The sequence below is a fragment of the Hydra vulgaris genome, chromosome 10 (assembly GCF_038396675.1).
Source record: "Hydra vulgaris chromosome 10, alternate assembly HydraT2T_AEP".
Taxonomy (NCBI): domain Eukaryota; kingdom Metazoa; phylum Cnidaria; class Hydrozoa; order Anthoathecata; family Hydridae; genus Hydra; species Hydra vulgaris.
The window spans coordinates 19,894,460-19,920,698 of record NC_088929.1 but is presented as its reverse complement, the minus strand read 5'-3'; the positions used below and the strand labels follow the sequence as shown (position 1 = coordinate 19,920,698).

Genomic DNA, 26,239 nt, shown 5'->3' with positions numbered 1-26,239 from the left:
AAAAAATAGTAGAGCTTGTGTGATCTCATCAACCTTGACATCAGAAATTTATATTGATTAGTGCCTTCAAAAGCGACTTTGGCCGCTCATTTGATTGCACGCTAGACCTTGTTTGTTTTGGCCTGACTTGGCTTCATGCCACTATGCTAAAAAACTTTGGAGTGGTATAAATGGAGAAAGGTTAATTTTGTACCAAAAAAGCTCAATCCACCTTAAAGTACCAAAAAAGCTCTATCTTAAAGTCAAGAAATAAAAAGTATTTGTTTACTCTTTAATTTCTTAACTTTAAACAAAAATTGTAGAAGTTTGTAAAAAAAACATTTATTTTAAATATTTTTGAAAAGATTTTCCTTTCTCTTTTTTTTTTTTTTTTTTAATCTCATGCTTTAATGCATCCATGTAATCTAGATGTAACAGCATCAGAAATATATATTTTATCATAAGTTATTTTATCAAATTTTTTTTTTTTAGTTTACTGAGTTCATTGAATTAGACTAAGAAAGCTTTGTGCAGGATTGACAGCTGATAAAGTGTAGTTACCAAGTTGTTCTTTAATTTTTTGTATTGCTGATTGTGAAACTAAAATAGCAAACCAACGGGGGTTTTTTTTATATAACTTTTTATTTTTATTTAACCTTTGTTTTATTTAACTTTTTTATCTCATTTACAGCTAGATATTTTTACACTTAAAAATTTGTTTTATGTTTTGCTTAAATTTTGTCACAACTCAGCTTTTTTGACAATTTTTTTAGTTTTAAAGTTTCTTCAGTTGATACAATTATGTCCATAAATGGAATTTTATTTTTTAATGGTATAAACTTTAGGCTAAAAATTTTTTGGTTACTAGATATATAGTTTACTTTTGGTTGCTAGTTAATAGTTTACCCGAGAACTGAATATTCTCCTAATTTTCCAGGTTTAACACTACATTTTTTACTATATTGCTAGTTGGTAATGAATCAATGTTATGTTTGCTAGAGCAATATTTTTCTTTAGTATATGAAGAACTTATTAAATGATGTTTAGTTTTTTATTTTGATTTCACAAGATACAGCATACTATTGAATACCAAAGTTCTCAAAATCAACAAAATTTTCTAGAGCATATAAAATATGTTCAGAACAGAATATTCAGAATGAAATTGAGTTTCTTTTTAATGTGTTTTCCCAAAATAGGCACTCATACAAACAGTTTTCAGATATCCCCAAAAATTATAAACTATTGCATAAAAATACAAAAAACCAGCTGATGAATCCTGATACTGCCGTGGATACATATAAGATGTTAGTGTCTATCCTTCAGCTCACTATATACATTTTAAAGAAAGTTCCAGTTTGTATTAGGAAATGACCAGGGCCCCAACCAAATATGAGGTTTTTTTACAACCCCAGCCCTGACTAAACAATTCTAGCAGGGGTTGTTAGCTGTTTATATATATATATCAACCCCCGGAATTAGGGTCGGCATTTGGCAATGCTGACCTAACTGCTGACCTAGAAGTGTTTTAGGTCAGCAAAAAGTTGCCTTCCTCATTTTGATATTTTATGGTAAAATCTTTGTATCAATTTTTTTTTTGCCGGCCTGATGCCATATATATATATGTGTATATATATACTTCCCTCGGAATTAGGAAAAATGAGGTTGGCATTTTAATGCTGACCTTAAACACTTTCAGCTCATCAGTTAGATTGGCAATGCCGAATGCCGTCTCTACTTCCGAGGACTGTATTATATATATATATATATATATATATATATATATATATATATATATATATATATATATATATATATATATATATATATAAATATATATATATATATATATATATATATATATATATATTTATATATTTATATATATATATATATATATATATATATATATATATATATATACACACATATATTTATATACAAACATATATATACATGTGTGTATATATATAAGGGTGTCCCATCCACCTCCTATATCCTCAAAAAGATCTGTTCATATTCTTAAAACTTTCTATTGGTTCTCACTAGCAACTCAGTTAAATTTTTTTAAAATTTTATTGGATTTAGGGGGAGCACAAGACTCTTGAACACTTACCGGATCCTTAATATTAGAAAAAAAAGTTTTTCAAAAGTATGTCATGTTTGGTCTCAAAAGAAGCGAAATTATATAAAAATTTCAAAAATAACAATCATTTTGCAAAAAAATTATCATTTAAGATTTTTTTGGAAATTATTAACTGAAAAACACACTTCTTTCATTTTCAGTTATAAAAAGTCTTTTTTCTGCAATAAACTCTAAAATAATAATTTTTAAATATTTATCCACAGCATTATACTTATAAGAGAGTTTAATATAGGTATAAAAACCTTTTTTTTCGCTATGGTAATTCTATGCTTAACATTTTATGGCGTAATAAATCCATATTGCATCCAAATAGTTATCCAGGTGTAAGTTATGTCAGTGAAACAAGAAATAAATTATCTACACACATTAATGAGCATGAGAGAGAAGTATAACTTAAGGCAACTGGGGTGCATCAGGTTGAACACATGCAACATTGTAGTGGTACAATAACTAGATCAAGCCAAAAATACTTTCTATTACGCTTATTGCTTATGATTGCAGCAGAATCTTTTAAACCGCAACAATGGTAATTTAGTGATGACAAGCCATTAGAGACCACTTTTTGTTAAACTAAACAAGTCTGAATCTGTTACTCATATGTTACGTCTAATCATTAATTAAATGACATTATTGCATTTTAGTTTGATGAATTTGTATAATGATTTTTTCAATTTGATAATTTGTTTTTTTTGTTTTTTTATCATTGTACTATTATTTTTTTATATTTTGATTTTATACGTTAGGCCATGTGCATTGACAAAGTTGTTAACTTTCCGTTTCCTTCGCCTCCTGACTTAAAAGCCCTACAAGTATGTATTTTTTATTTAACATTTTCAGTTTCTGAAAAATTTTGTTAGTTTACTTTAAATGCCCACCAATTGAAAAAAAGCAAAAAACTTTTTTATTTTAGTTATAGCTTCGGTGTTTTGTTGTTGGCCAAAAAGTCAGCATAATATACACTGCAATCTACAGACTTGATAATTTATTTAAGCGCTTTTTATTTCTAAGAGTTTTTGTACATGACGTCATTGATTTTTTTTGTTTGTGTATAAGATCAATTATGTAAACAAACAAAAAAGTCAATGACGTCATGTACTTAAACTCTTAGGAATAAAATGTGCTTGAATCAACTATCAAGTCTGTAGATTGCGGCATATATATTATGCTGACTTTTTGGCCTACAACATAACAGAGGTGAGCTTCAGTTAAAATAAAAAATTAGTTTTTCTTGGTATGCATTTATTCTTTTGTTTTAATCAAAAAAATCTAGCCCAAGCATTTTTTTATTATCTTTCTATTTAATATGAACACAACATATCTTAGAGGTTTGGGATACCTTTGAGTAAATAAATTGTAATAAATGGTCTAGAAAAGAATTTATTATGTTTACACTTTTTTTAATTTAATGATTTACTACAGCTATTACAATATACCTATTTTAAAATATTCATAATAATATATTAAAAACAATAAATTATTATAAAGTTCTTAATTATTTTGTAATAATATTTTATTTTAAGCGTATAAATTTAAATTTGTTCTTGCTTTAAAATTAGACTTAAAAATATTATTTGTAGTTTTTTTTAATTTTATTTTTATTTTTGCTGTATAATGAAAATCTTTAGACTGCAGAAAAAATTTTAATAGATCTTGGAGCATTGAAAATTCAATCTTCAAAAAAAGGTATTATGTTTACATCTATTTTTTCAATAAACATGTTTTAGTATTAAGTTTAGTATGAATAAACACATTAAATCTTTTTCTTTAGGAAGTGATGTTGCAGTTATTACATCTTTGGGTAAACAAATGTCTAAAATACCAGTATCTCCACGGTTTTCAAAGATGATTTTACTTGCGAGTAAAGAACAAGGTATTTTACAATTCGTAATAGCAATAGTTGCAGCTCTAACAGTTAAGGTACAAATTTGTTTTTTTTTTTTGTTTTTTCAAAATTTACGTTTTCAAAAGTTATTAACCTTAAAAAGTTTTAAAGGAAATATATTTTTTTACTTTTTTATCATCTAAGTTTGAAAATGTTTCTCCATTTACCAACTTATTTATTAGTTTACTAGCTTTTATTGTGAGTGTAATGCTTACGTTGTAAATGTCAGTGTAATGCTTACGTTGTAAATGTCAGTGTAATGCTTACATTGTAAATGTCAGTGTAATGCTTACATTGTAAATGTCAGTGTAATGCTTACATTGTAAATGTCAGTGTAATGCTCACATTGTAAATGTCAGTGTAATGCTTACATTGTAAATGTCAGTGTAATGCTTACATTGTAAATGTCAGTGTAATGCTTACATTGTAAATATCAGTGTAATGCTTACATTGTAAATGTCAGTGTAATGCTTACATTGTAAATGTCAGTGTAATGCTTACATTGTAAATGTCAGTGTAATGCTCACATTGTAAATGTCAGTGTAATGCTTACATTGTAAATGTCAGTGTAATGCTTACATTGTAAATGTCAGTGTAATGCTTACATTGTAAATGTCAGTGTAATGCTTACATTGTAAATGTCAGTGTAATGCTCACATTGTAAATGTCATGGGGAATGCTTACATTGTAAATGTCAGTGTAATGCTTACATTGTAAATGTCAGTGTAATGCTTACATTGTAAATATCAGTGTAATGCTTACATTGTAAATGTCAGTGTAATGCTTACATTGTAAATGTCAGTGTAATGCTCACATTGTAAATGTCAGTGTAATGCTTACATTGTAAATGTCAGTGTAATGCTTACATTGTAAATGTCAGTGTAATGCTTACATTGTAAATGTCAGTGTAATGCTTACATTGTAAATGTCAGTGTAATGCTTACGTTGTAAATGTCAGTGTAATGCTTACATTGTTAATGTCAGTGTAATGCTTACGTTGTAAATGTCAGTGTAATGCTTACGTTGTAAATGTCAGTGTCAATGTCAATGCTTAAATTGTAAATGTCAATTTTATGTTTTGTTACACAATATGCTGTTTAAAAAGTGTTTCTGTATTTACAGAAAGAATATGAAGCATTTTTTATATGTGTTTTGGGTTGTTCTTTATAGAAATTATTTGCATAAAACATTTTTGTATTTTGTTTAAAGAAAAAGTAATGAGTATTGTTGGAAATTATACTTTAAACATTTAGTTTTGAAGAATGTTGTTAAATATTTTAGGAGATATTTACTGACGATATTGACTTTTCAAACCAGCCAGAGCTTGAGGTAAAATTATTTAAATTATATTTTTATTGTGTTGTTATATTATTTATTAATTATTTATCAATTAAACTAATTAATTTTGAAATGCTTGATTTCAGCTTGACGATCTTAAGAAAAAGAAACAAATGATTACAATAGCAAGAAGAAGTTGGGCGGGTAGTGTAAGTTTGACTTTATCTAATTTTCTTTTGTTTAAGATAATTCAACTAGAAACTTAGTTTGAAGAATAATAAATAAATAATAATTTAAAATATTTAAAGGGTGAAACAGCATTGCTTGGTGACCTGATGGTTATTTTAAGAGCTGTAGGTTCCTGTGAATATGCTGGTTGTACTGAAAATTTTTGCAAAGAAAATGGACTAAGGTATAAAGCAATGACAGAAATCAGAAAATTGCGCTCCCAACTCACAAAGACTGGTAAGTGTATAGCGCATATAGTTATGTTTTGGTAATGTCATTATTGTATGTAGTTTCACTGAGGGTTATTAAATGTAAACATTCAATGTTGATAGATGCTAAACTGCTTAAATTTGGTTCAGCAATTTTTCATGTTCTATCAGAATAAATCAAGTTATTTTTTTAGAATTTACAGTTTGCTTAAATCAGGTGACATGGTATTTTTTTTAAACAAGAAAATAGAAATTTTTCCTAAAGTTGTTTTACTGTTGTGTTGTACATTTTTTTGTAAATGTTGACTTTTTGACTCAATTTTTGGTTCGCAAGTATAGGTATCTCATGTAAAACATCAATGTGCTTATGTTCAGAATATGTGTGAAAATACAAAACACTAACTTTAGGAAGACTGTTTCAGTTAAATAGAAAGTGGCTGGTACTTTTATATTTTTTATCAGGCTTATCGGACTATTAAATCATAAGGAAGTTTTTTTGTCTGGGTCATTCACAGTAGATATTTACTTAAAGGGATTCCCAAGTACCTTTTGTTTTGTGAATAAACATTAGAAACTAAGTTTACTAAACTTATTAAAATAAATTATTTATTGAGAACAAGAATCCATTTGTTGTTTTGCTATTATACTTCTGGTCTAGTTATTAGTAACTTTATGAATCTGCATGTTTTTTTTAAATGATTTTGTTTACGTAATCATATTACGTTTTCCTTTTTTATAAAAAAATGTTAGTGCTATATGAAGCATTTCAGTTCAACAGCAGATTTTTGAAAAAATGGAAATTGCAATTTAACAAAGAATACCGTTTTTTTACTTTTTATTTTTAAGTACATTAAAGTATTTAACTATTATATACTTGAATAATTTTTTTCACTTATTATTTATAGTCACTAATATTAAGAAGAAACTCTTTGCAAAACTTTGATTTTATAGAAATAAAGTTAGCAACTTATTATAAAAAAATGAAAAGTCATACTTATTTTTATAACAACTTGAACAACATAAAAAAATGCATAGTACACCATAAAAGAAATCATAAATATTACAACACCATCACCTAGTGGTTGCCTATTTAACTATATCTGAATGAAACAGACCATAAAGTAGTGATTTTGTTTAATTTAATTTAATTCCAACACTTGAATTGAGCTGTAATGCAAAAATATCTTTTTAAGAGAGAAAATGATCCTAGGAAAGAAACAAGACTGATTGCAAATTATCTAATTAGTAATATCATTGAAAAATTTGGGTTACCTGCTTGCATTTTAACAAAGTCAAGTTTTCTTCAGGTGTTATATGGAAGAAGATAGAGGTAAAAACTTTCCAATAAAAGAGAAAAAAAATAATCAGTGCAAATCTGCGGTAATGCTGGAAATTTTAAAAAGAAAACTGTTAAAACAAATGTGTACAGTTGGTGGTGGATCTGGTATGGATTTGGTGGTGGTATTAGTGAAAGACAAAAGCTACTTATTTAAAGAAAGAGCAGTAGGTGGTTTAGCAGTAGGTGGAGCAACTTTAAATGATATTACACTTTCTAAAGCATTAGTTAATAGAGCAAGATCAGCTAACAAAATTTAAGAAACTAAATTAATTGAAGAAACTTGAATTCCACCTGAATTAATGGTAATTCATTGGGATGAAAAAACTTTTAAGCTACTGGAAAAAGAGGAAGAGCATTCATTCTTAAAAAGAATCAAATTGGTCGTTTTCTACTCCAGCTTGAATGTAGACATGTTCCAGAGTTCTTTATAAAAGCAATATCAAATACTTTTTGTGGTCTGAACAAATTATTAAGAGTGCAGCTGTTTGAAAGGTTCATGGAAGAATTTCATAACCTTAACAAGAATATAAAAAAACATTGAGATTATAAGATATAAAAGAATATAAGAGTAAGACTGGCCTTATGATCAAAATAGTTTACAACAAACACAAGTAAAAAAATAGGCAATGGAATACTTGGAGTGAAAAACTTTTATGAGAACTATTGAGAAGTAGTGGAGCTTATTCTATTTTTTACTTTTTTTTTTCTTTTGGTGGACATATTAAATAAGGTTTCCCCATTTGGTAAGTTGGTTCTGATTATCATGCAAGATGTCAAAAGCCATTTATTATACAAAAGTATTCCTACTTTCTTGTGCTTTTGAATTTAATGATAAAGAAGCAAGAATTTCTTTGTTTTTAATTTATGTTCCTGAATGAATGGGACCACTTGATTATACACTTGTTGAGGCACACTTCTTGGTTAATACCCATTCCACTTTGTTTAAAATGAATTTTACTCACTTTTTGACTAAAGTAAATAGTGAACCAAACAATAATTTTTACTCTTATTTTCTGCTTTATTATAATGCTTGATATCATTAGGTGTCCAAAAATTGGTCATTTGAATAATTTAATCATCAGTTAGCGAATTTCCTTTTTCCTCTTGTCATCAATATTTTTTTTTTTTTTAATAATTATCTTTTTGGACCATAAGTTGCTGCGCATGAGTTTTTGTTTTGGTGTTTTTGTTTACAACATAAAAAAACATTTTTTATATTTCTTGATTATATTACTTTTTTCGATTTCTCTATCTTCATATTTTCTCTAAATGATTTTGACTACAATTAAAGTTTTTCTTTTTTTTTGTTGCTATATTCTATTTTAACTCTGTTTTTCTTTTTTAGGATCATAAAATTTTTGGGAGGTTTCAATAATACAGTTATTTATTTTTAATTTTTATTTAATTTTAAGATGAATTCTAATTTCATGGGTTGTTCTTTATGTTATACTTTTGATTGGTTTGCTAAGTGCGATTTATGTAACTTTGACAGGTTTTTTGTAAATTTTGACAAAAATTCATTTTTCTTTGGTGTGTTAATTAGAGCTTTTTGACTTTTTTTTTTTTTTTGCATCTCAAGTTTTTCTGATTTTTGATATTATGCATGCTTCTAAATAGTTGATCTGAAGCAGTTTTCTGCTGAAGGAAGAGTTTATTATGAACACTTTATTTTTGTTGATATTTTCATCATAATCCTTTCATCAACCCTGTTGATGTTTTCAACATAACTTTTGTACCTACGTGACTTGTGTGTGTATGTGTGTGTGTGAGAGAGAATCAGATTATTAGTAATAAACGGAATATTGATACCCAAAAATATTGGGATTTCCCTATTATTAAAAAAATAATAAATAACTTATGTGTTCATCAGTAAGCAGTGATTAGGTCTTATTTTTTTGTCAATGTTAAAATACCAAAGATAATGTTTAACTGACTAAAAGTATGCCAAAGATGATGTTTAACTGACTGAAAGTGTTCCTAAGCTTACAAAAATACATCAAAAATTACTAAAAGTATCTTGAAATTTATTAAAAACTTTTATTCGAATGTAAATGTATTTTTTTTTTTGTATTTTTTTTGTTTGTTTGTTGTTTTTTAAGATTTTTTAAGATATCTTTTTATTGAAATTTCAAATTTTTTTAGTGACTTCTGCTGAAGAATCTGTTGACGTAATTCTTGATCCAAAAATGAATCCTCCAACTGATGACCAGGCTAGTACCAAACTGTTTTTTTGTTGATTTTTTACTCTAATTGTCATTTTCATGTCTGATGGCTTTAATTCTGATTAAATTCTGATGTCTGATGGCTTTAATTCTGATTTAATTCTGATGTTTGATGGCTTTAATTCTGATTTAATTCTGATGTCTGATGGCTTTAATTCTGATTTAATTCCGATGTCTGATGGCTTTAATTCTGATTTAATTCTGATGTCTGATGGCTTTAATTCTGATTTAATTCTGATGTCTGATGGCTTTAATTCTGATTTAATTCAGATGTCTGATGGCTTTAATTCTGATCACGATTTGAATTTTATTAACTACTAAGTTTTTTTATTTTAATTTTTTATTTATTATAATTGTAATTTTTGCTTCTTTACACCTTTTATAGAGCATATTCATCTGTTTAGACTTTATGTTTTAAAAATCTTAATTAAGCTAATTGTGTTAGTTCTAATAAGTCAATATTGCTAATTATGTTAGTTCTAATAAGTCAATAGTAATTTTTATTTACAATCAGCCTTGTTTTTGGATTTTATAAAAATAAGTTCAATATATTTCTCAAAAACATTTGCAAAACATTTTAATAATAAATTTTATAATAATCAAAACCTAGTTAGTTTGACTTTAGAAACGCCTCACAAAAATAAAAACCACATTTTTGCGTTTTATTTTTCTGAACTTTCTACATATCCATGTTTTATAAACACTACCAGACTTTGCCGCTATTTAAAATCTTTAACTAAAATTAGTTTAATTTAAATTGAATCGGTAGATTTTACCTTAAGGTAGTTTCTTTAATAATACCTAAAATGGTTTCTTTAAAAGATTTTCTCCTTTTTACCTTTTTAAAAGTAACCCTAAAATAATATCATGTAAGTCATAGAAAATTTATTGTTTTTGAAGAAACTTGCTCATTAAAAAACCTTTGTAATGTTTTACTAATTCATCATGTTTTGTTAATTGTTTGTATATTTGTATTTACTTTAGTTATGTTTGTATTTTATCATTGTTTATCAGGTTTTATTTTTAGTGACATTTATTGAATGAATAATTAACTTGATTTTAATGACTGATTAAATTTAAATAATATAATTATTGATGTCATGAATTTTTTCACAAGAAATATTTTGCTGAAAATTTTTCAATATAGGCAACAGCAATTAGAAAAATTGTTCTTTCTTGTTTTGGTGATCGTGTAGCGCGGTATGTATTTATCTTCTTTTTTTTTCCCCAGACTTTGTCGTAAGTTTATTACAATGTAATTAGGTTAAAAAAGACTTATACCCCATTCACACTAACAATAAAATAAGTTTTTACAGTAGTATTTTAAACTGTTTTATACTTTTTCATTCACATCAAATTTAGAACTAGTTTAGATTCCACAGAGAAAGCGCAAAAAGACAAAGTTTTTTTTGCGCTTTCTCTTTGGAAGCAAAAAAACCAAATAAGAGGAAGTTTATTTAAGTGCAGGTTTGGTGTGAATAGGTAACTTGGTAAGTATGGTTTGGTGTGAATAGGTAACTTGGTAAGTAAGGTTTGGTGTGAATAGGTAACTTGGTAAGTAAGGTTTGGTGTAAATAACTTTTAAAAAAATATAATAATGCTTAAATTTGATACAGCTATCTAGAAATATGTCTAGAGCAGCAAAAAAAAATGTTCATGTTTAGACATAAAATGAGGTACATAAAGCAAAAATTGAGTTTAACATAAATGCACCATTAAATAATTTAATACAGAATATAGAATAAAATATATGCAGAATATAATAAATTTCCTATAAGTTATGTTTATTTACTCAATTACTTTTATTATTTTCAAATAGCTGCTCATAGCTACTTACAAATATCTTTAGTTTTTTTTTTTATTTTACCTAGTTGAGTCTAAAACTTATTTAGTTATCAAACTTTTTATTTTACCTAGTTGAGTCTAAAACTTATTTAGTTATCTAGTTGGATCAAAGTAAATAGCTACTTGTACTTTTAAGTAAATGTTTTTAAATTTAGAAAAATGTCACAAACAGTAGTTATTCTATACAAAAGCAATTTTTACAATGCATGTAGTTTTAAGGAAATCATAGATATCTTTATTGAATTTATATCTTCTCTTGATTGTACTAGTTTACATCGTTATCAACATACAACATATAACATGTATCAACATATAACATATAACAGCATATTTATCAGTTAATTTAAACTTTGTATTTTAAATTTAAAATGTTTTTTTTTTTTAAACATTAAAAAAGGGTTGTTTTTTTCTACAGGAAAATTCCAATCGAAGAAGCGAAATCACTTAAAGTCAAGAATGCTTACAAAGTAAATTAAATTTTTAGATAAAAAATTATATTTTTACAAATTGCTTTTGTAAAATGGTATCCAAAGTTTTTTCAATTTTTATTATATATTTTACACTTTGCATTTTTTCATCTTTGAGAGAAAAAAAACTAAACCAAATATTATCTCTGTCTTTTGAATGAAAAATAAACTTTGCAATATCAAATTAGATAATTTACAAATTGCTAAGTTCAAGTTGCTGTTTTACAAGCTAGCTTAAAACAATTTTGAAATCTGTGTACAAAAGAAAAAGGAAGATGAGTCAAAAAATGTTGAAAATGAGTTATACACTGCATTAGAATAATAATATTATTAAGTATTCAGGAAAAAAGTTTAAATGAGCACTCAATTCATTATACAAGACTTGATATCGTACTTTTCAAAAAAGTTGCAACTTCACCAACTTTATATTGCTTCTCCTGTAAAGTGGCATTTCATGACTCATCTCCCTTTTCCTTTTGCACACAGAAATATAAATTGAATTACAATTTTGAAAGACAATAAATCAGCATCTTGTTTAGAAAATACTTCAATAGCTTGTTAAAGTGGCTTTAGGGCAACACAAAGCTCTTGGAAAAGTGAAAGTAATTCCAAACCTCAGAGGGGGATGGCATGGGGCAGCAATCTTTTCTTTCATTGTTTTTTTCTTCTTTTTTTGAAAAAGCTGTATGCTATAAAGATAAGCTAAGATATATATATATATATACATATATATATATATATATATATATATATATATATATATATATATATATATATATATATATATATATATATATATATATATATATATATATATATATATATATATACAGTATTGGACAAAACATTTGCAACCAACATCAATGCTAAAAAGTGTTCCTAATTTTACATGTCTTAAAAACGAAACGAAGTATACTATGACAGCAAACAGTTCAGGTGTCTGGAGTCATAGCATGTCATGACATGAGCAATCAGCTGACAGGTGACAGCACACAGGCAGAATTTCGTTGACAAGTGGGAGCGATGGCATTTGCCATTCTCAATAAAACATGTTATTTTTAAAGAGTATTTAATTAAAAAAAGCTATAAAACCACAATAAAAAAACTGCAAAGTTGTTTTAACAATAACTTTTAATATTAAAAGTAATATTAAAAGTATTAATGATAAAAGAAAAGTAATAAAGAGATAAATACAATAAACAAGTAGTAAATATGATCAAGAAATTCAAAATGATTTGCCATTCATACTTCTTAAACATTCTATTTTATACTTTAAGAATAATGGTAAACATTCTTTTTTAAAAGATGATCTATTTTAGGTATATTTAAAAGGGTTTTAAAAGTAGTATATTTAGTTTTACATTGTATATATTTCTAGTACATTCTAGTACATACATCATTGGGAACGATGGCATTTGCCGTGTATGTCGACCAGCTGGAAAACACCTCGATTTACGTTACTGCCATAAGACCGTGAAGCATAGTGGAGGCAATGTAATGGTCTGGGGTGTTTTTTTGCTAACGGTCTAGGTCCAATACATCGAAACGATGAAATAATGGACCGTTTCATGTATAAAAAGATCCTGTAAGATGTTATGTTACCTCATGCTGAATGGATTATGCCAATAAAATGGATTTTTCAGCAAGATAACGATCCGAAGCACACCAAAACAGTTACATAGTTATTTATCTAAATTGAAAAAATTCAGCACTTTTATATAAATTTAACTAAATTAGCGTTATTTGGTTGCACTCGTTTTGTTCGATACTGTATATATATATATATGTATTTATATACATTTTTTTTTACACTATACAAAATATAAAGACTGTTAAAAATAAAATAGGATTTTTAATGGTAATACAAATGGTTTTTTAATTAACCCTCCTTTTTATAATAGTTGGGATGGAATTTCTTTATATACTTGCAATTACCACAAGTAAGTTGCATAGTTATTATGGTGTAATTTTCTGATCAACACTTTGAATAAGTCACAAAAATGTATAAATTCTGCTAAGCTTCAACAAATTTTCAAAACAATGAATGTAATTGCAAGTTAGAGTATTTGAGAACAAAATTGCAAGAATTTTGCATTTGAAAATTTTAATTGAAGTTGAAATTCTTTTATTGGAATCAAACAAAGCAAAAAAATTATATGAGTTTACAATAAAAAATACTTTAAAAAAATCTCAACTGATTTAGAAACATTCATTATGAGTATGTTTTTTTATATTAAAAAAAAAATTTGTTTTAGGGTTAAAAAACAATCTCTATTTCTTAGGATTTAGGGATTGTTAAAATTTGCCAGATTCAGAATTTCTGTTTAATTATTTTCAAATAATTAAACAGAAATTCTGAAACAGTAAAAATTGTTTGAACAATAAAGATTAATAGTTATGACATATTGTTGTTATAATTAATAAAAATATAAAAATGTTTCAAATTAATTTACAACTTTATAATTATTTATCGTTAATTTTTTTTAATAATTATTAATTTTTAATCATATGAGATGTATTCATGTTATTACTTTCATATTGAATAGTGCTGTTCCTCAGATGAACCTGTTTATATTCATCCAACTTCATCCTTATTTTCCAAGCTACCTGAGTTTCTTGTTTATCAAGAGATCATTGAAACAAGCAAATTGTACATGAAAAGTAAATTATTATTATTATTACTTTTGTTTATTATTTTTATTATTGTTGTTGTTGTTATTATAATTGTTGTTATATATTTTATAAATTTTTTTAATTTAAATTATATAAAAATAAATTTATGCAAAAGATTAATACATTAACTAGTTTTTGTTCTTCCAAGAGTAAAGATCATTATACTTTTTATAAACTAAATACATTAGTACTAAATCTAGTCTCAATTATTTAGCATTAATTTCAGTTAGTACTAATCTCAGCTAATCAGTACATATCTTAGTTATTTATTAGTAAGCTTAAAGCAGTTATTTATCAGTAAGCTTAAAGCAGTTAGTTAGCAATAAGCTTTAACTTATAATCATAACAATATATCGATGTTAAAAAATAAATAGTTTTCTTTCTTTAGGAGATTCCATAGTGCTCATATTAAGACCCAAGAAGAAGAATATTATACCCAAAAATATACTATTGGTATATAAATAAAAATATGCAATTTAAAAAATTTACAAAAGATTTTGAAAATTCTGTAAAATTTAAAAACAAAAGTGGAATTTTTTGAATTATGCAAAAATTTATAAGTATGAAATATTACAGTGCTCTTTTTAGTAAGCAAAGAAGTTGTTTTAAAGATTGATGTTTAAAATCATATTTTTTAATTTGATTTATTTAAATATTATATTTCATTGTGAATTAATCAAAAATGTGATTTAAACAATTATATTTATTATTTTACTTCGTTATTGTGTTAAAAATACTTGAAATATTTCTGTACAAGGTTATCCTTCTGCTAAGTGGCGTAAAAAAATAGTTCCAGAATGTTTATAAAAAAATACTTGAAATATTTCTGTACTAGGTTATCCTTCTGGTAAGTGGCGTAAAAAAATAGTTCCAGAATGTTTATAAAAAATACTTGAAACATTTCTGTACAAGGTTATCCTTCTGCTAATTGGCGTAAAAAAATCCAGAATGTTTATAAAAAAATGCTTGAAATATTTCTGTACAAGGTTATCCTTCTGCTAAGTGGCGTAAAAAAATAGTTCCAGAATGTTTATAAAAAATGCTTGAAATATTTCTTTACAAGGTTATCCTTCTGCTAAGTGGCGTAAAAAAAACCAGAATGTTTATAAAAAATACTTGAAATATTTCTGTACAAGGTTATCCTTCTGCTAAGTGGCGTAAAAAAATCCAGAATGTTTATAAAAAATACTTGAAATATTTCTCTACAAGGTTATCCTTCTGCTAAGTGGCGTAAAAAAATCCAGAATGTTTATAAAAAATATTTGAATTATTTCTGTACAAGGTTATCCTTCCGCTAAGTGGCGTAAAAAAATAGTTCCAGAATGTTTATAAAAAAACAAAGTAAATATCAAAGAAGTTTTTTTTATTATTTTTTTGCTTGGTTTTTTTCTTTACTTTTTTATGTTTCTACTGTTGTTATCATTTTTTATTAATTATTATTTATTTTATTGTCAATAAATAAATAAATTGCTAAAATTTAATTTTATATTGTTTATTATTTTTCTTAGTTCAAATTTTTTAAATGCGGGCGAAAAGTAGATATGTAAAAATGGGGCCCTTAAAATGTCTAAAGTAGAAATGTAAAATTGGGACCCTCAAAAGCCTAGAGCCCAAGTTTTCCTTAATCCTGCGTTATTTAGAAGTTATTTATCTTTAATTAGAAGTTTATCTAGAATTTTTTTTTTTTTTTTTGTAGTTAGAAGTTTTTTTTTTGTTTGTTTAGTTAAAAGCTTGAAAGATGTTGTTAGTTTTTCTTTGAATTTAATTTATTATTTTTATTATTTCAGAATTTTGAAATTATTATTTTTAGTCTTTTATTGTTTTTAAATGTTTCTTTTATGGTGAAGGAATTTATTATTGCTATATCAGTAATTCATAAATCTCACATTTTTTTATTTTTGGTCGATCTTTTTTTTAATAAAAATCATGTAGCTTTTCTATCTGACAATCACAAAATTCTGTAACACCTAGACCAATTCAATTTCCCATGTCGTATTTTATGTCGCTCTGTTTTATTTATCTTCATAAAATGCCCAATCTTTTGAACAATAAATTCTTTTAAATATTTACATCTGTTTATAAGTAATAGATTTGAGTTATCACAAATCCATTTTAGTTTGACATAGAATCTGATGATTTTCTCTTTTTCTTTCCCAACTGCAACATTTGGATTGCTTTATTTTCTTAATAGTCTCAAAAGCATTGATAGTTTATCTGATCCATTCGGTATTCCTCTTATTCTCAAAACATTCTTAAGTTCATCAAGTACAAATTTTTAAATGAGACTAACACAAAATTTTAAAGTGATCATTTTAAATAGCCATTTTCTTAAAGTTGTTGAGAATGAAATACCACAGAAGTGCATCATATTCAAACACTGTAGGTTAGGGTATAGTGAGTTATTTTTTTTTGAAATTGAAAATTTAAATATTTTTTTCAGATGTCCAAAGAAATTTTAAGATATACTATAAAAAAAATTTTTTCATAACTTTAAAATAAATTACCAAAATAGGGTAAAAGGGGGAATTATTAACAATAAAATATCATAAATTTTCAACACAAAAATTTTTGTTAAAATTCAAAATTTGTTATTGGGCATTAATCTTTTTTAAAATATTATTTAAAAAATCAAATTTGACTAGGGTTTTTTGAGTTTTTAAAGGAGGAGGGGCAGTGACCAGAAGGGGAACTTATTTTAGACTTAGAGACTTAGCCTGAATAACAATGGGTTTTTCTAAACTATATCCTCATTTGACAAGTGTATAAAATATCAAGATTTGATTGTTAAACCTTTAACCTTTCGCCTTTTAATCTTTAAATCTGAAATTATTAATGAAATGTAGTACTGCAAAACCAAATAACATGATTTTTTTTTCATTTTAAAATAATTTTAGCCTTGTCATAGTGATTACAAATAATTTATTTTATATTAGTGACCTTTAAGTGTACTCATTTATGCAAATTTAAAAAAATTAAAAATAACAAATTAAATTATATTAATTAGTAAAACATAAATACATCAGATTATATGTATTGTTATTTGGGGTCATCCATAAAAGGTTTCTCTTTCTAAGAGAAAAGGAAAGATCTCCATTTAAATTCTTATGCAATAGTTTTAAGTTTTCAGTTGAATTTCAATTGGGTGAAAGGAAGGTATTGCTACTAAAAAGAAATGTCTAGATAAGAAGGGTAAAAAAGGTTGTTTTTACAACAACCTTTTTTTCCATTTAGTAGTCACACTCAAAATATAAAAGTTAAAAAACCATCTGTTTTAATTCTTTTTTTGTATTGTTGTTAGGTAAAAGTTTTCGGTGATGGCAACCTGCTCGGATAAACCCATCTCTTGAATCATATCCATAAACAGAAGCACAAGCTTTTGTTTTCTGTTTCATAGCCCATTCAATACTTTATGTGTGGCATGGTGTGGAATCAGGAATCATGGGATTATTTAAAGAAGTAGTAAGAATTCTTTCTTGAACAGATATGTCTTCTTTGTCAGAATCTTTTACGATTTGAAGGATTTAACCCACTGCAAAACGCTCTTCCACTATAGAACTACAAAGCAATGTTGTTAGAACAGCTTCGCTGTGAGAAAACCAGGCTCGAGATATGGTATATTTTTCAACAATAGCCCAGGTAACTTGGTTCTGCATTTTTAATAACCTTAAGGCTTCTAAAACATGTCTTGGTCCTCCTATAAAAGAACATTTTACCTTAATATCAAACCACATTAAATAATAAACCCTAAAAATATACTCAACTATGCAACTTAAATTATTAAAGTTTTGCCCAGACAGTTCATGAACTGAGATACAGATTCATAGCAGTCTATTTGCAGTGGTCAACCATCTGCTGTGATTAACAGGACCATCTTCTTAGGATCTATAGGTAAGTTACCTGAACATATAGCTAAAATCATTTTATATCCATAGAGCTGATCAGTTGAAAGATCATCAATCACATCCTTACTTAATTCAATTGGTCTTTTACCAATGGTTATTATTGGAAAATCTTGAGCAACTGGAAGTAATGTAGCACAACTTAATAATTTACCCACAACACCACTGAATCCATTATTGGAAGTTGTTTTTCCATCAAGATCTTGAATAAGATGTCTAAGAGGAAGCTCATTTGTATGCAGCATACAAATAATCCAAGTTAACTTTTTATTAAGAAGATCCTTTATTCTTTTTAAAGCTCTACCTAACCTACCAGTGTTAGTAGCTGTAGAATCTGATCCAATATACTGTAAATCTATATCAAAATTTTTACACCAATCTGCTATAGGTTTGGCTATCATTAGTGCAGGTTTTTTTTCAAGGCTAGGTTCAAGTGGAGAGAAATGGAATAAATTTTTATTGTTTTTGAATAGTATTTTAATGCTGTTTCATCTTGTTCATAAATAAGATATATTAAATTTTATAATATAATAAAATGTAATTTTTTTTCCCATCAATTACTTTTTTCTTTTTCCTATGAATCCTGTGGTGGTCAATAATCAGTTTATTGTCTTTTTCATTAACAATTCCAAGAACAACAAGAACTGCAGAAGAAATAGCAGCAGCTTCTCTGTTACTTGTTTCATATCTCAAAACTGTTTGAGCATCGATTTTGACATTAAAAAATTGATTGGAGAAATAGCACAATGAGAACATTTAGAGTCAGAGCAAGTTGGATCTTCCTTGCATATAATATTATGTTAGCATCAAAGAATATCAAGTACCATGTCAATTTCATTATGCAACTTATCTTTTATAGAATTTTTCACTCTTCCCCAAACAGTTTGAGTAACTCTTTTCCATTCTTTTTCAATTCTCTGCCTTTTATAATGATTAGGCTGAATTAGAATATTGATATTCACTTTTTTTATACTGTGCAACAACCTAAATCAAAATCATTAATAATATTAAATACAGTATAATATAATAATAAAATAAATTGAAACAAATACAATAATAGAAAAATAATAAATATAATAAAAAATTACAATATTAGATTAAGCCAACCTTACAAGATGACCTTTTGGCAGCAAAATAGGTCTTTAAAATTCCACATACAAATTAAAAAAACGTTAAATATAATTTTAAAAGTAAACATTGCATGTTTAATAACAGATAACTTTACAGACTTAAGAAAATCAGAGTATAGGGTTTTTTGTTTTGTTTTGTGTGATTGTGTTTCATTATAATTAATATTTGAATCTTGAAATAATAAACTATATACAGTTATAATAAAAGTTTACTTTTTTTTTTTATAAACATCTTTGCTTTCAACAAGGCTGCAAGCACTAATTAAAGTTGGAGGTTACTAGAAGAGAAAAGATGAAGATTGTAGAGCAAGGTAACAATTGATAGGTGACTTAAAGGATTGCATATGAATCAGGAAAGCAAGGTGAAGGAAGCAAATTCCAAAGAACTGATTTTCGAGGAAAAAAACTAGACGAATAAGAGTTTTTGGAGCACTTAGGAACAGTCACAGAAAAAGGATGACACTTAATTGAATGACGAGTAACACGAGAATGAATTTTAGTAGATGGCACAAGAGACGCTAGCTCTTTAGAGCAGTGCCCATTATAGTATTTGTAGAAAAGAGAAAGAGAAGCAACATTAAGACGATGTGATAATGGTTGGAGATTGGCTGCAAGAGCAGGTCCAACTATGTTTACAATGCGTTTTTGCACCTTGTCTAAAAGAGAAAGGGCATCATTAGAAGATCAGCCCCAGATATGGCATCAGTATTCCATACAAGGCTGGATTTGAGATTTATAGAGATGGAGAATAAATTTGGGACTAAGAAAGTGTTGAGCTTGATAAAGAGATGCAACCTTAGCAGATGCTAATTTTACAACAGATTTGATATATGGTTTCCAAGAAAGATCAGAAGTAAGAGTTAATCCTATAAGATGAAGAATGGATGACTCATCGAGTACATTACCGTTCATAAATATAGGAAGATCTAAATTATTGCGATATTGATTGGCTGAAAAAAGTTGAGTTTTATCAGAGTTAAAGTTCACCAGCAAATGAGAGCCCCAAGTTGTAGCAGAAGCTAGAACCCTTTTCAAACTCAAATGACCCCTTATAGAGTGTTGGCTTCTTATCAAGACAAAAATAAATCGTAGTATTATCAGGAAACAATGCCACCTTAGGTGTGAGAATATCTGGAAGATCATTAATGTTAGTTAAGAATAGTATTGCGCCAAGGATAGAACCTTGAGGAACCCCTGAAGTTACAGAATAAGAAGAAGAGTGCTGTCCATCAAGAATGGACAGCACTCTTGCACACTAAAATGTTTTTAAGTGTAAAAAATAATACTAATATAATTTATGTCGCATTTTTCAAGTATTTTATTTTTTATTTAATAATTTTGTTTAATTTGTTCCTGACTAAAAATGGTAATATTATTTCATTTAATTACTGTAAAATATTTCAAACTTCATTTTAGTAATTTATTTTGAAGTTATGAAAAAAAATATTTTATAGTATATCTTAAAATCTCTTTGGATATCTGAAAAAAATATTTAAATTTTCAATTTAAAAAAAAAAGTTTTTTCACTACACCCTACTGTAGGTGATATTCAAATGTATGTAGTGAATGATTCTTGACTGCAACATCTAATTTTTTGTTAACTACATCTTTTTTTTTTCTTTTTTTTTTTTGAGTGTAGAAAATGAAATGTAAAAAGAATGCAAAGAAAAAAAGATGCATGGAGAGGAAAGAATCAAGCCATCCTAATCTCCTTTGAAACACCCTGATATACATACTAATTCCAATTTCTGTCTTAAATCTTTTCTTATCTTTTAAAGTTGCACCACACATCAATTTGATCATAAGCTTCTATGCTCTTTCAAGATGATGGACATAACCTTTATTGCCAGTGTTTTACTGCCATACATCATAACACTACGGACACATGTGCTGTATAACTTTCTAATAAATCTTGTTGTTCAATCTGTGGTGGTAATTTTTGTTACTCGCAAATTGAAGCTTTTGAAGCAAAAATAGATAATTTTTTAAATTTGCCACAGACATACCCTACGCATGTCTGTGCCAAATTAAAAAAATTAGCTTAATTTTCAACAGCAAGAGATGCATTATTTAAGATTAAAAGAAAGTTATACATCACATGTATCCATAATGTTATGATGTATGGCAGTAAAACATGGGGAATTAAGGTTGATGATGTCCATCATCTACAAGGAGCAGAAAAGCTGATGATCAAATGTTACAGATGAATAAAAAAACTTCAACTAAGGAAAGATAACGCTCAAGATCTTGTATATTGGAGAAGCTCTTTAGCTCCAAAGCACAAAACTTGACGAACAAGGCAACTTTTGCAAAAAATAAGTTGATTTATGGTACTACCAAGGACATGGTGGGGATCTAACTCTAAAATTGATGATAATGATGACGATGATCATGATGATCATGATGATAAAAAACAAGATATTCTATAAAAAAGAATATTATTTTATAAAAAGTTCAGGTTATGTAATTAATTTTTAACTAAGCGTTTCGAATTAAATTGTATATTGAATTACTTTTGATTGTTATGATAAAAGTTTTGAATTAATTTTTAGATATTTTTAATAATTTAGGTAGATGGTAAATGTAGATGGCCGCAACCTTTATTTCTGTATTTTCAGCAGCCCACCTGGAGAAAAAAAAGTGACTTATTGATGTTTTCTATTTTATAGCTATTTTATGTACAGAAGAGGAGTGGTTACCAAAGTATGCTCATTACATGTGTAGTTTTGCAAAACCGCTGGAAGATGTTCCTCCTGTTTACAATGAAGAAGAGGGGGTCGTTAAATGTTATATGACTTGCACATATGGTATTCATTTAATTGTTTTTGAATCTTTTAATTTTTTTATTTTGTATTTATATTTGAATTAATTTCATTATGTATTTTTTATTTCAAAGTATTGAATAAATACTAATGTTTTTTTAGTTAATTTTGGTTTATGTTTTTGAATCACATAATGAACAAGTTTCTGATATATATATACATATATAATAAGGTCATTTGAATAATAAAATTTAAATTTTATTTCAGATTTTTCTAACTTTATTAATTCAAAACTTTTCTCAATTTTCTCAATTTTAGTATAAGTGATTATTTTAGCCGGGATTTTAAGATATGTATGTAATATATTTGGTACAAAATGTTAACTTGCCCAACTTATTTCAAAGAATGTTTTTATACAAAGTGGAGGCCTGGAAGTTAACTTTATATTATATTTTGTATACTTGTTTAATTAACTTTTTAAAAATATTTTGATTTATGCTATTTTTCTCTAATTGTTTATTCTCTCTTTTTTTATTCATCTCTTTTTATTCTCTATTCTCTTTATTTCATTTTACCATTAATTATTTTCAAATTTTACCATTATTATTTCTAAATTTATAAAAAAAGATTCTTATTAACTTATCGACACCTTAGTGTATATGTTTGAAAATTTTTCTGTTAATGCACACTACCACTAGTGTGTACAAATTTTACTTGGTGAAACTAATGCGGTAATATTTTTTTGTGTCCAAAATGTTCTTGAATTTATTTGAAAACGGTAAACAACTTATAATAGTAATAAATAAATAGCAGAATGATTTCATTGCACCTTTTTAAATGGATGTTATAAAAATACAAATAAAGTTAAAAAAAATACTTAAAATTTTTTTTAAAGTTTTAAAATACACCCTAAAGCTTTGTAGCTAATTTTGTACATGTTCGGCCCCAATTACTAATTGTATTATAAATGCATTGTTTATTTAAAAAATACATTTCTGTCTGCTCCTGCCTACAATATTAATTGAACAGCGCGAAATGAGTATTTATGAAAAATTTGTTTAAAAGTAGCGATAACTTTACAACAAATAAGTTGGAGCAGATAAAGTGCCCACAATCATATCTTAATAAAGTGTTAAATAAATAACGACGCTTTTTTTACTACTTGTAAGTATTTTATTTTAATTTAGTTATTCCATGAATAAATTATTTCAAGTTAATATTTCAATTGTTGAGTTTTTTTCTTATTCGTAATAAAGATTTTTTTTTTTTTAATAAAATTTAACATTGAGTTTTTTTTTTCAATATTTTAACCTTCGTAAAGCTAAACCATAATAACTATAGACAAAACAAACATACATAACAACTTCATTGATTCCCCATTTTAGTAAATTTTACAATTTCCCAAATTTTCAAAAAAACAAATTCCCAATTTTAATTTTATCCGATTTCTGATGAGCATATAAGTTTTTTTTCCGTTCCAGTCAACTGTATCCCCCCCCCCCCTCATCCTCTGTTGTTTAAGCTACTTCAGTTAGCTTCTTTTTCGGCGTGAAAACTCTTATAATAATTTTTTATAAATAACTTTTATAAAAAATAATTATAAAAGAGGTAATGATGGGAATTATAAACTCATTTACCATTCAATGATTAAATGTTACTTTAGTTTTAAATTATTTATAATAAAATTTGTTTTTACATTAAATTAAATTCATAAATTTGAATTTTAGGTTCTCATGTATGGAAGATTTCCCCCCAACTTCTCACTTATCCAAATCGCCCTGAAAAATATCGTTGGTTTGCTCGTTTCATATTAGAAGGCCAGGTCATAAGCAGTCTTAAAAAGTTTGCTGAGTATTTGGTAACACCGGCCTCAATAATGGTGAAGAGCTGGGCGCAGTAAGACCGTAATTCTATTTATGACCTTAGTGTGTTCTTGAGAGACTAAAGTTATTTTTTGCTTCTTTTATTTATTATACTTTCAAAGTATATTTACTTTTTTTTTTATTTCAAATTAAAAAATGAATATCTACAGTAAACCTTTATGTACGCATTCATTTATTCTTCAAACAGATCACTTCAAATCTATGAACAGCACAGAATAAATGCTCTTTTTTTTTTTTTTAGCTTGCAACCAAAAACTGATAAGTTGTTGAATTGTTTGATGCAAGAAAACATTGATTGCAAAGAAAAATTAATTAAACATTGGAAAAAAGACAACAAATGTAAATGCATAAGGTTTTTTATTCATTTCATCAGAACTTGGTATATCGAATTTTTTTTTGTTGATAAAAAGTATTTTTCCAATATTCTATTGCCATTGAGTAAACTTATCTGTAAAAATAAGTTATATTGTGAAGGTTTTTACTTCGTAAAATATGAAACTTTTTTTATATACGTTTTTGAAATATGATCTGGTACGCCATTTGTCTTATTTTTTATACATCTGAAGCATTAAATTTTTAGTAGAAATAATTTATATTTAAAAAAAATTTATTTCTAAAATTAAAAAAAAAAAAACAGCTTGCATATGATTAAAATTCTTTGAACTTGCATATTAAATAAATATTGCTTAAGTTATCATTAACTAAAATTATTATTTTATTTTTTAGTTTTATTGAAGGAATATTTGCTTTGGGTTAGCGAAGTCAAACACGATGAAGTCGTAACTTTATGGCCTCCTTTCAAATAACACATTTTGATTCCTCTTACATGTGTCATAACCTGTTTTTCTTGAAATAAAATCCTCGTTTAATTTTGTGTTATTTGTTCTTAGGCTTTTTTTGGTACTAAAATTAATACAAACTGTATAATTATACAGCTTTTGTAGGCGGTGGGGTTGGATTTTTAGTTGTTTAATGGGAATGAATTTGTTTTTTTAATTTTAACATAGATTTATTTTCCCGTTATAATGTTTGGGAATCATAGTAACTGTTTTTAAAAATCTCGTTTCAATTTTAATAATCGTATCGAGGTGAGGTGCAAAATAGTTACAGAATCGTTCCGATTCTAGCAAATATCTTTTTCGAAATCAGAAATGTGTAATGCAACTTTCCTGTCACAAAAATTGTCGATAAGAAATTCTAAAAAGCGATAAACTAATTAAAAATTTGGTTTCGTGCGTAAACGATAGTACCCGATTTAATTTCATTTTATAACTTATTTAAACATAAAACTATCGTTTATTTCAGAAACCCGTCGAGTGAATTTTTTTTTTTTAAATGTTATTATTTAATACAAATTTAGGCCTTTAGAAGTTATTATGAATGACCTTTAGTCTTATGCGGAGACACGTATATATTTTTTTATTTTTATTTTTTTTAGAAATTTAAAACGCATTTATTTTGTCTGGAAATTTACGTTAATTGCAAGAACCTCTTTAAAATTTGGAATTGTTTTTAGTTTTCCGGAAAATTAAAAAACCACACTGGATGTGTTTTATAAAATAAACTATTTAAATGTATCTATCAATATTATTAAAATTATTTTACATTTGAAATTATAATTTTACGAAAAAGCCTCCTTATATAATTGTTCCGATTTCGTGCAACTTTGCTATACTGCTCTACTTATAAAATAGACGTAACTTCGAAAACAAAAAACGTATTTATCCAACCAGTCGGCTTGGTACATTTCAGAAACTTTTATTATCATTAATTGACTTCAAAAAAGAGCTTTCCTGAGATTTTAATGATTTCTTAAATATTTTATTTAATTATCATAACTAAGCACTACAGTTTTTTTGCTATGTACTAAAATTATTAATTAATTTGTTAGCATGTTTTAGGTAAGAAAGAAAACGAATACGGTCTTTTTGCATTGTATCATGGGAGAGTATATGTTAATGAAATAAATTCCGGTCTAAGTCATTTTTCATTTTTTTTTCACTTACTGTCTATTTTGTAAGTAGGACAGTATATTTAAGACTTACTTTGATCTACCTATGTTTGCTCTACTTTAAAAAATTCACAATATATATATATATATATATATATATATATATATATATATATATATATATATATATATATATATATATATATATATATATCAAAGTGATATTCTATAACAGTTTTGAAAATGCAACTTTTTTTTTTTAACAGATTTTCATTGAATTTTATTTTATCGTTATTTTTAATTTCAAATTGTTTTATTGTTATAAAATATATGCGAGGCCTAAATATCT

At 26.3% G+C, this 26,239-nt stretch overlaps 1 protein-coding gene across 1 annotated transcript in view; it reads left to right on the top strand.

Moving 5' to 3' along the window:
* Nucleotides 1-24,808, top strand: part of LOC100213983 (probable ATP-dependent RNA helicase DHX37) — an 86,835-nt gene extending 62,027 nt beyond the window's left edge. Inside the window, exons 18-31 of the mRNA XM_065807449.1 lie at nucleotides 2,866-2,931; nucleotides 3,748-3,805; nucleotides 3,891-4,039; nucleotides 5,286-5,333; nucleotides 5,429-5,491; nucleotides 5,591-5,747; nucleotides 9,201-9,268; nucleotides 10,428-10,480; nucleotides 11,541-11,592; nucleotides 14,139-14,253; nucleotides 21,964-22,101; nucleotides 23,784-23,952; nucleotides 24,181-24,278; nucleotides 24,666-24,808. Coding sequence (XP_065663521.1) covers nucleotides 2,866-2,931; nucleotides 3,748-3,805; nucleotides 3,891-4,039; nucleotides 5,286-5,333; nucleotides 5,429-5,491; nucleotides 5,591-5,747; nucleotides 9,201-9,268; nucleotides 10,428-10,480; nucleotides 11,541-11,592; nucleotides 14,139-14,253; nucleotides 21,964-22,101; nucleotides 23,784-23,952; nucleotides 24,181-24,278; nucleotides 24,666-24,745 — 1,314 coding nt within the window. The 3' untranslated portion in view covers nucleotides 24,746-24,808. The remainder of the gene's footprint in view (nucleotides 1-2,865; nucleotides 2,932-3,747; nucleotides 3,806-3,890; nucleotides 4,040-5,285; nucleotides 5,334-5,428; nucleotides 5,492-5,590; nucleotides 5,748-9,200; nucleotides 9,269-10,427; nucleotides 10,481-11,540; nucleotides 11,593-14,138; nucleotides 14,254-21,963; nucleotides 22,102-23,783; nucleotides 23,953-24,180; nucleotides 24,279-24,665) is intronic.
* The last annotated feature ends 1,431 nt before the right edge of the window (nucleotides 24,809-26,239 follow it).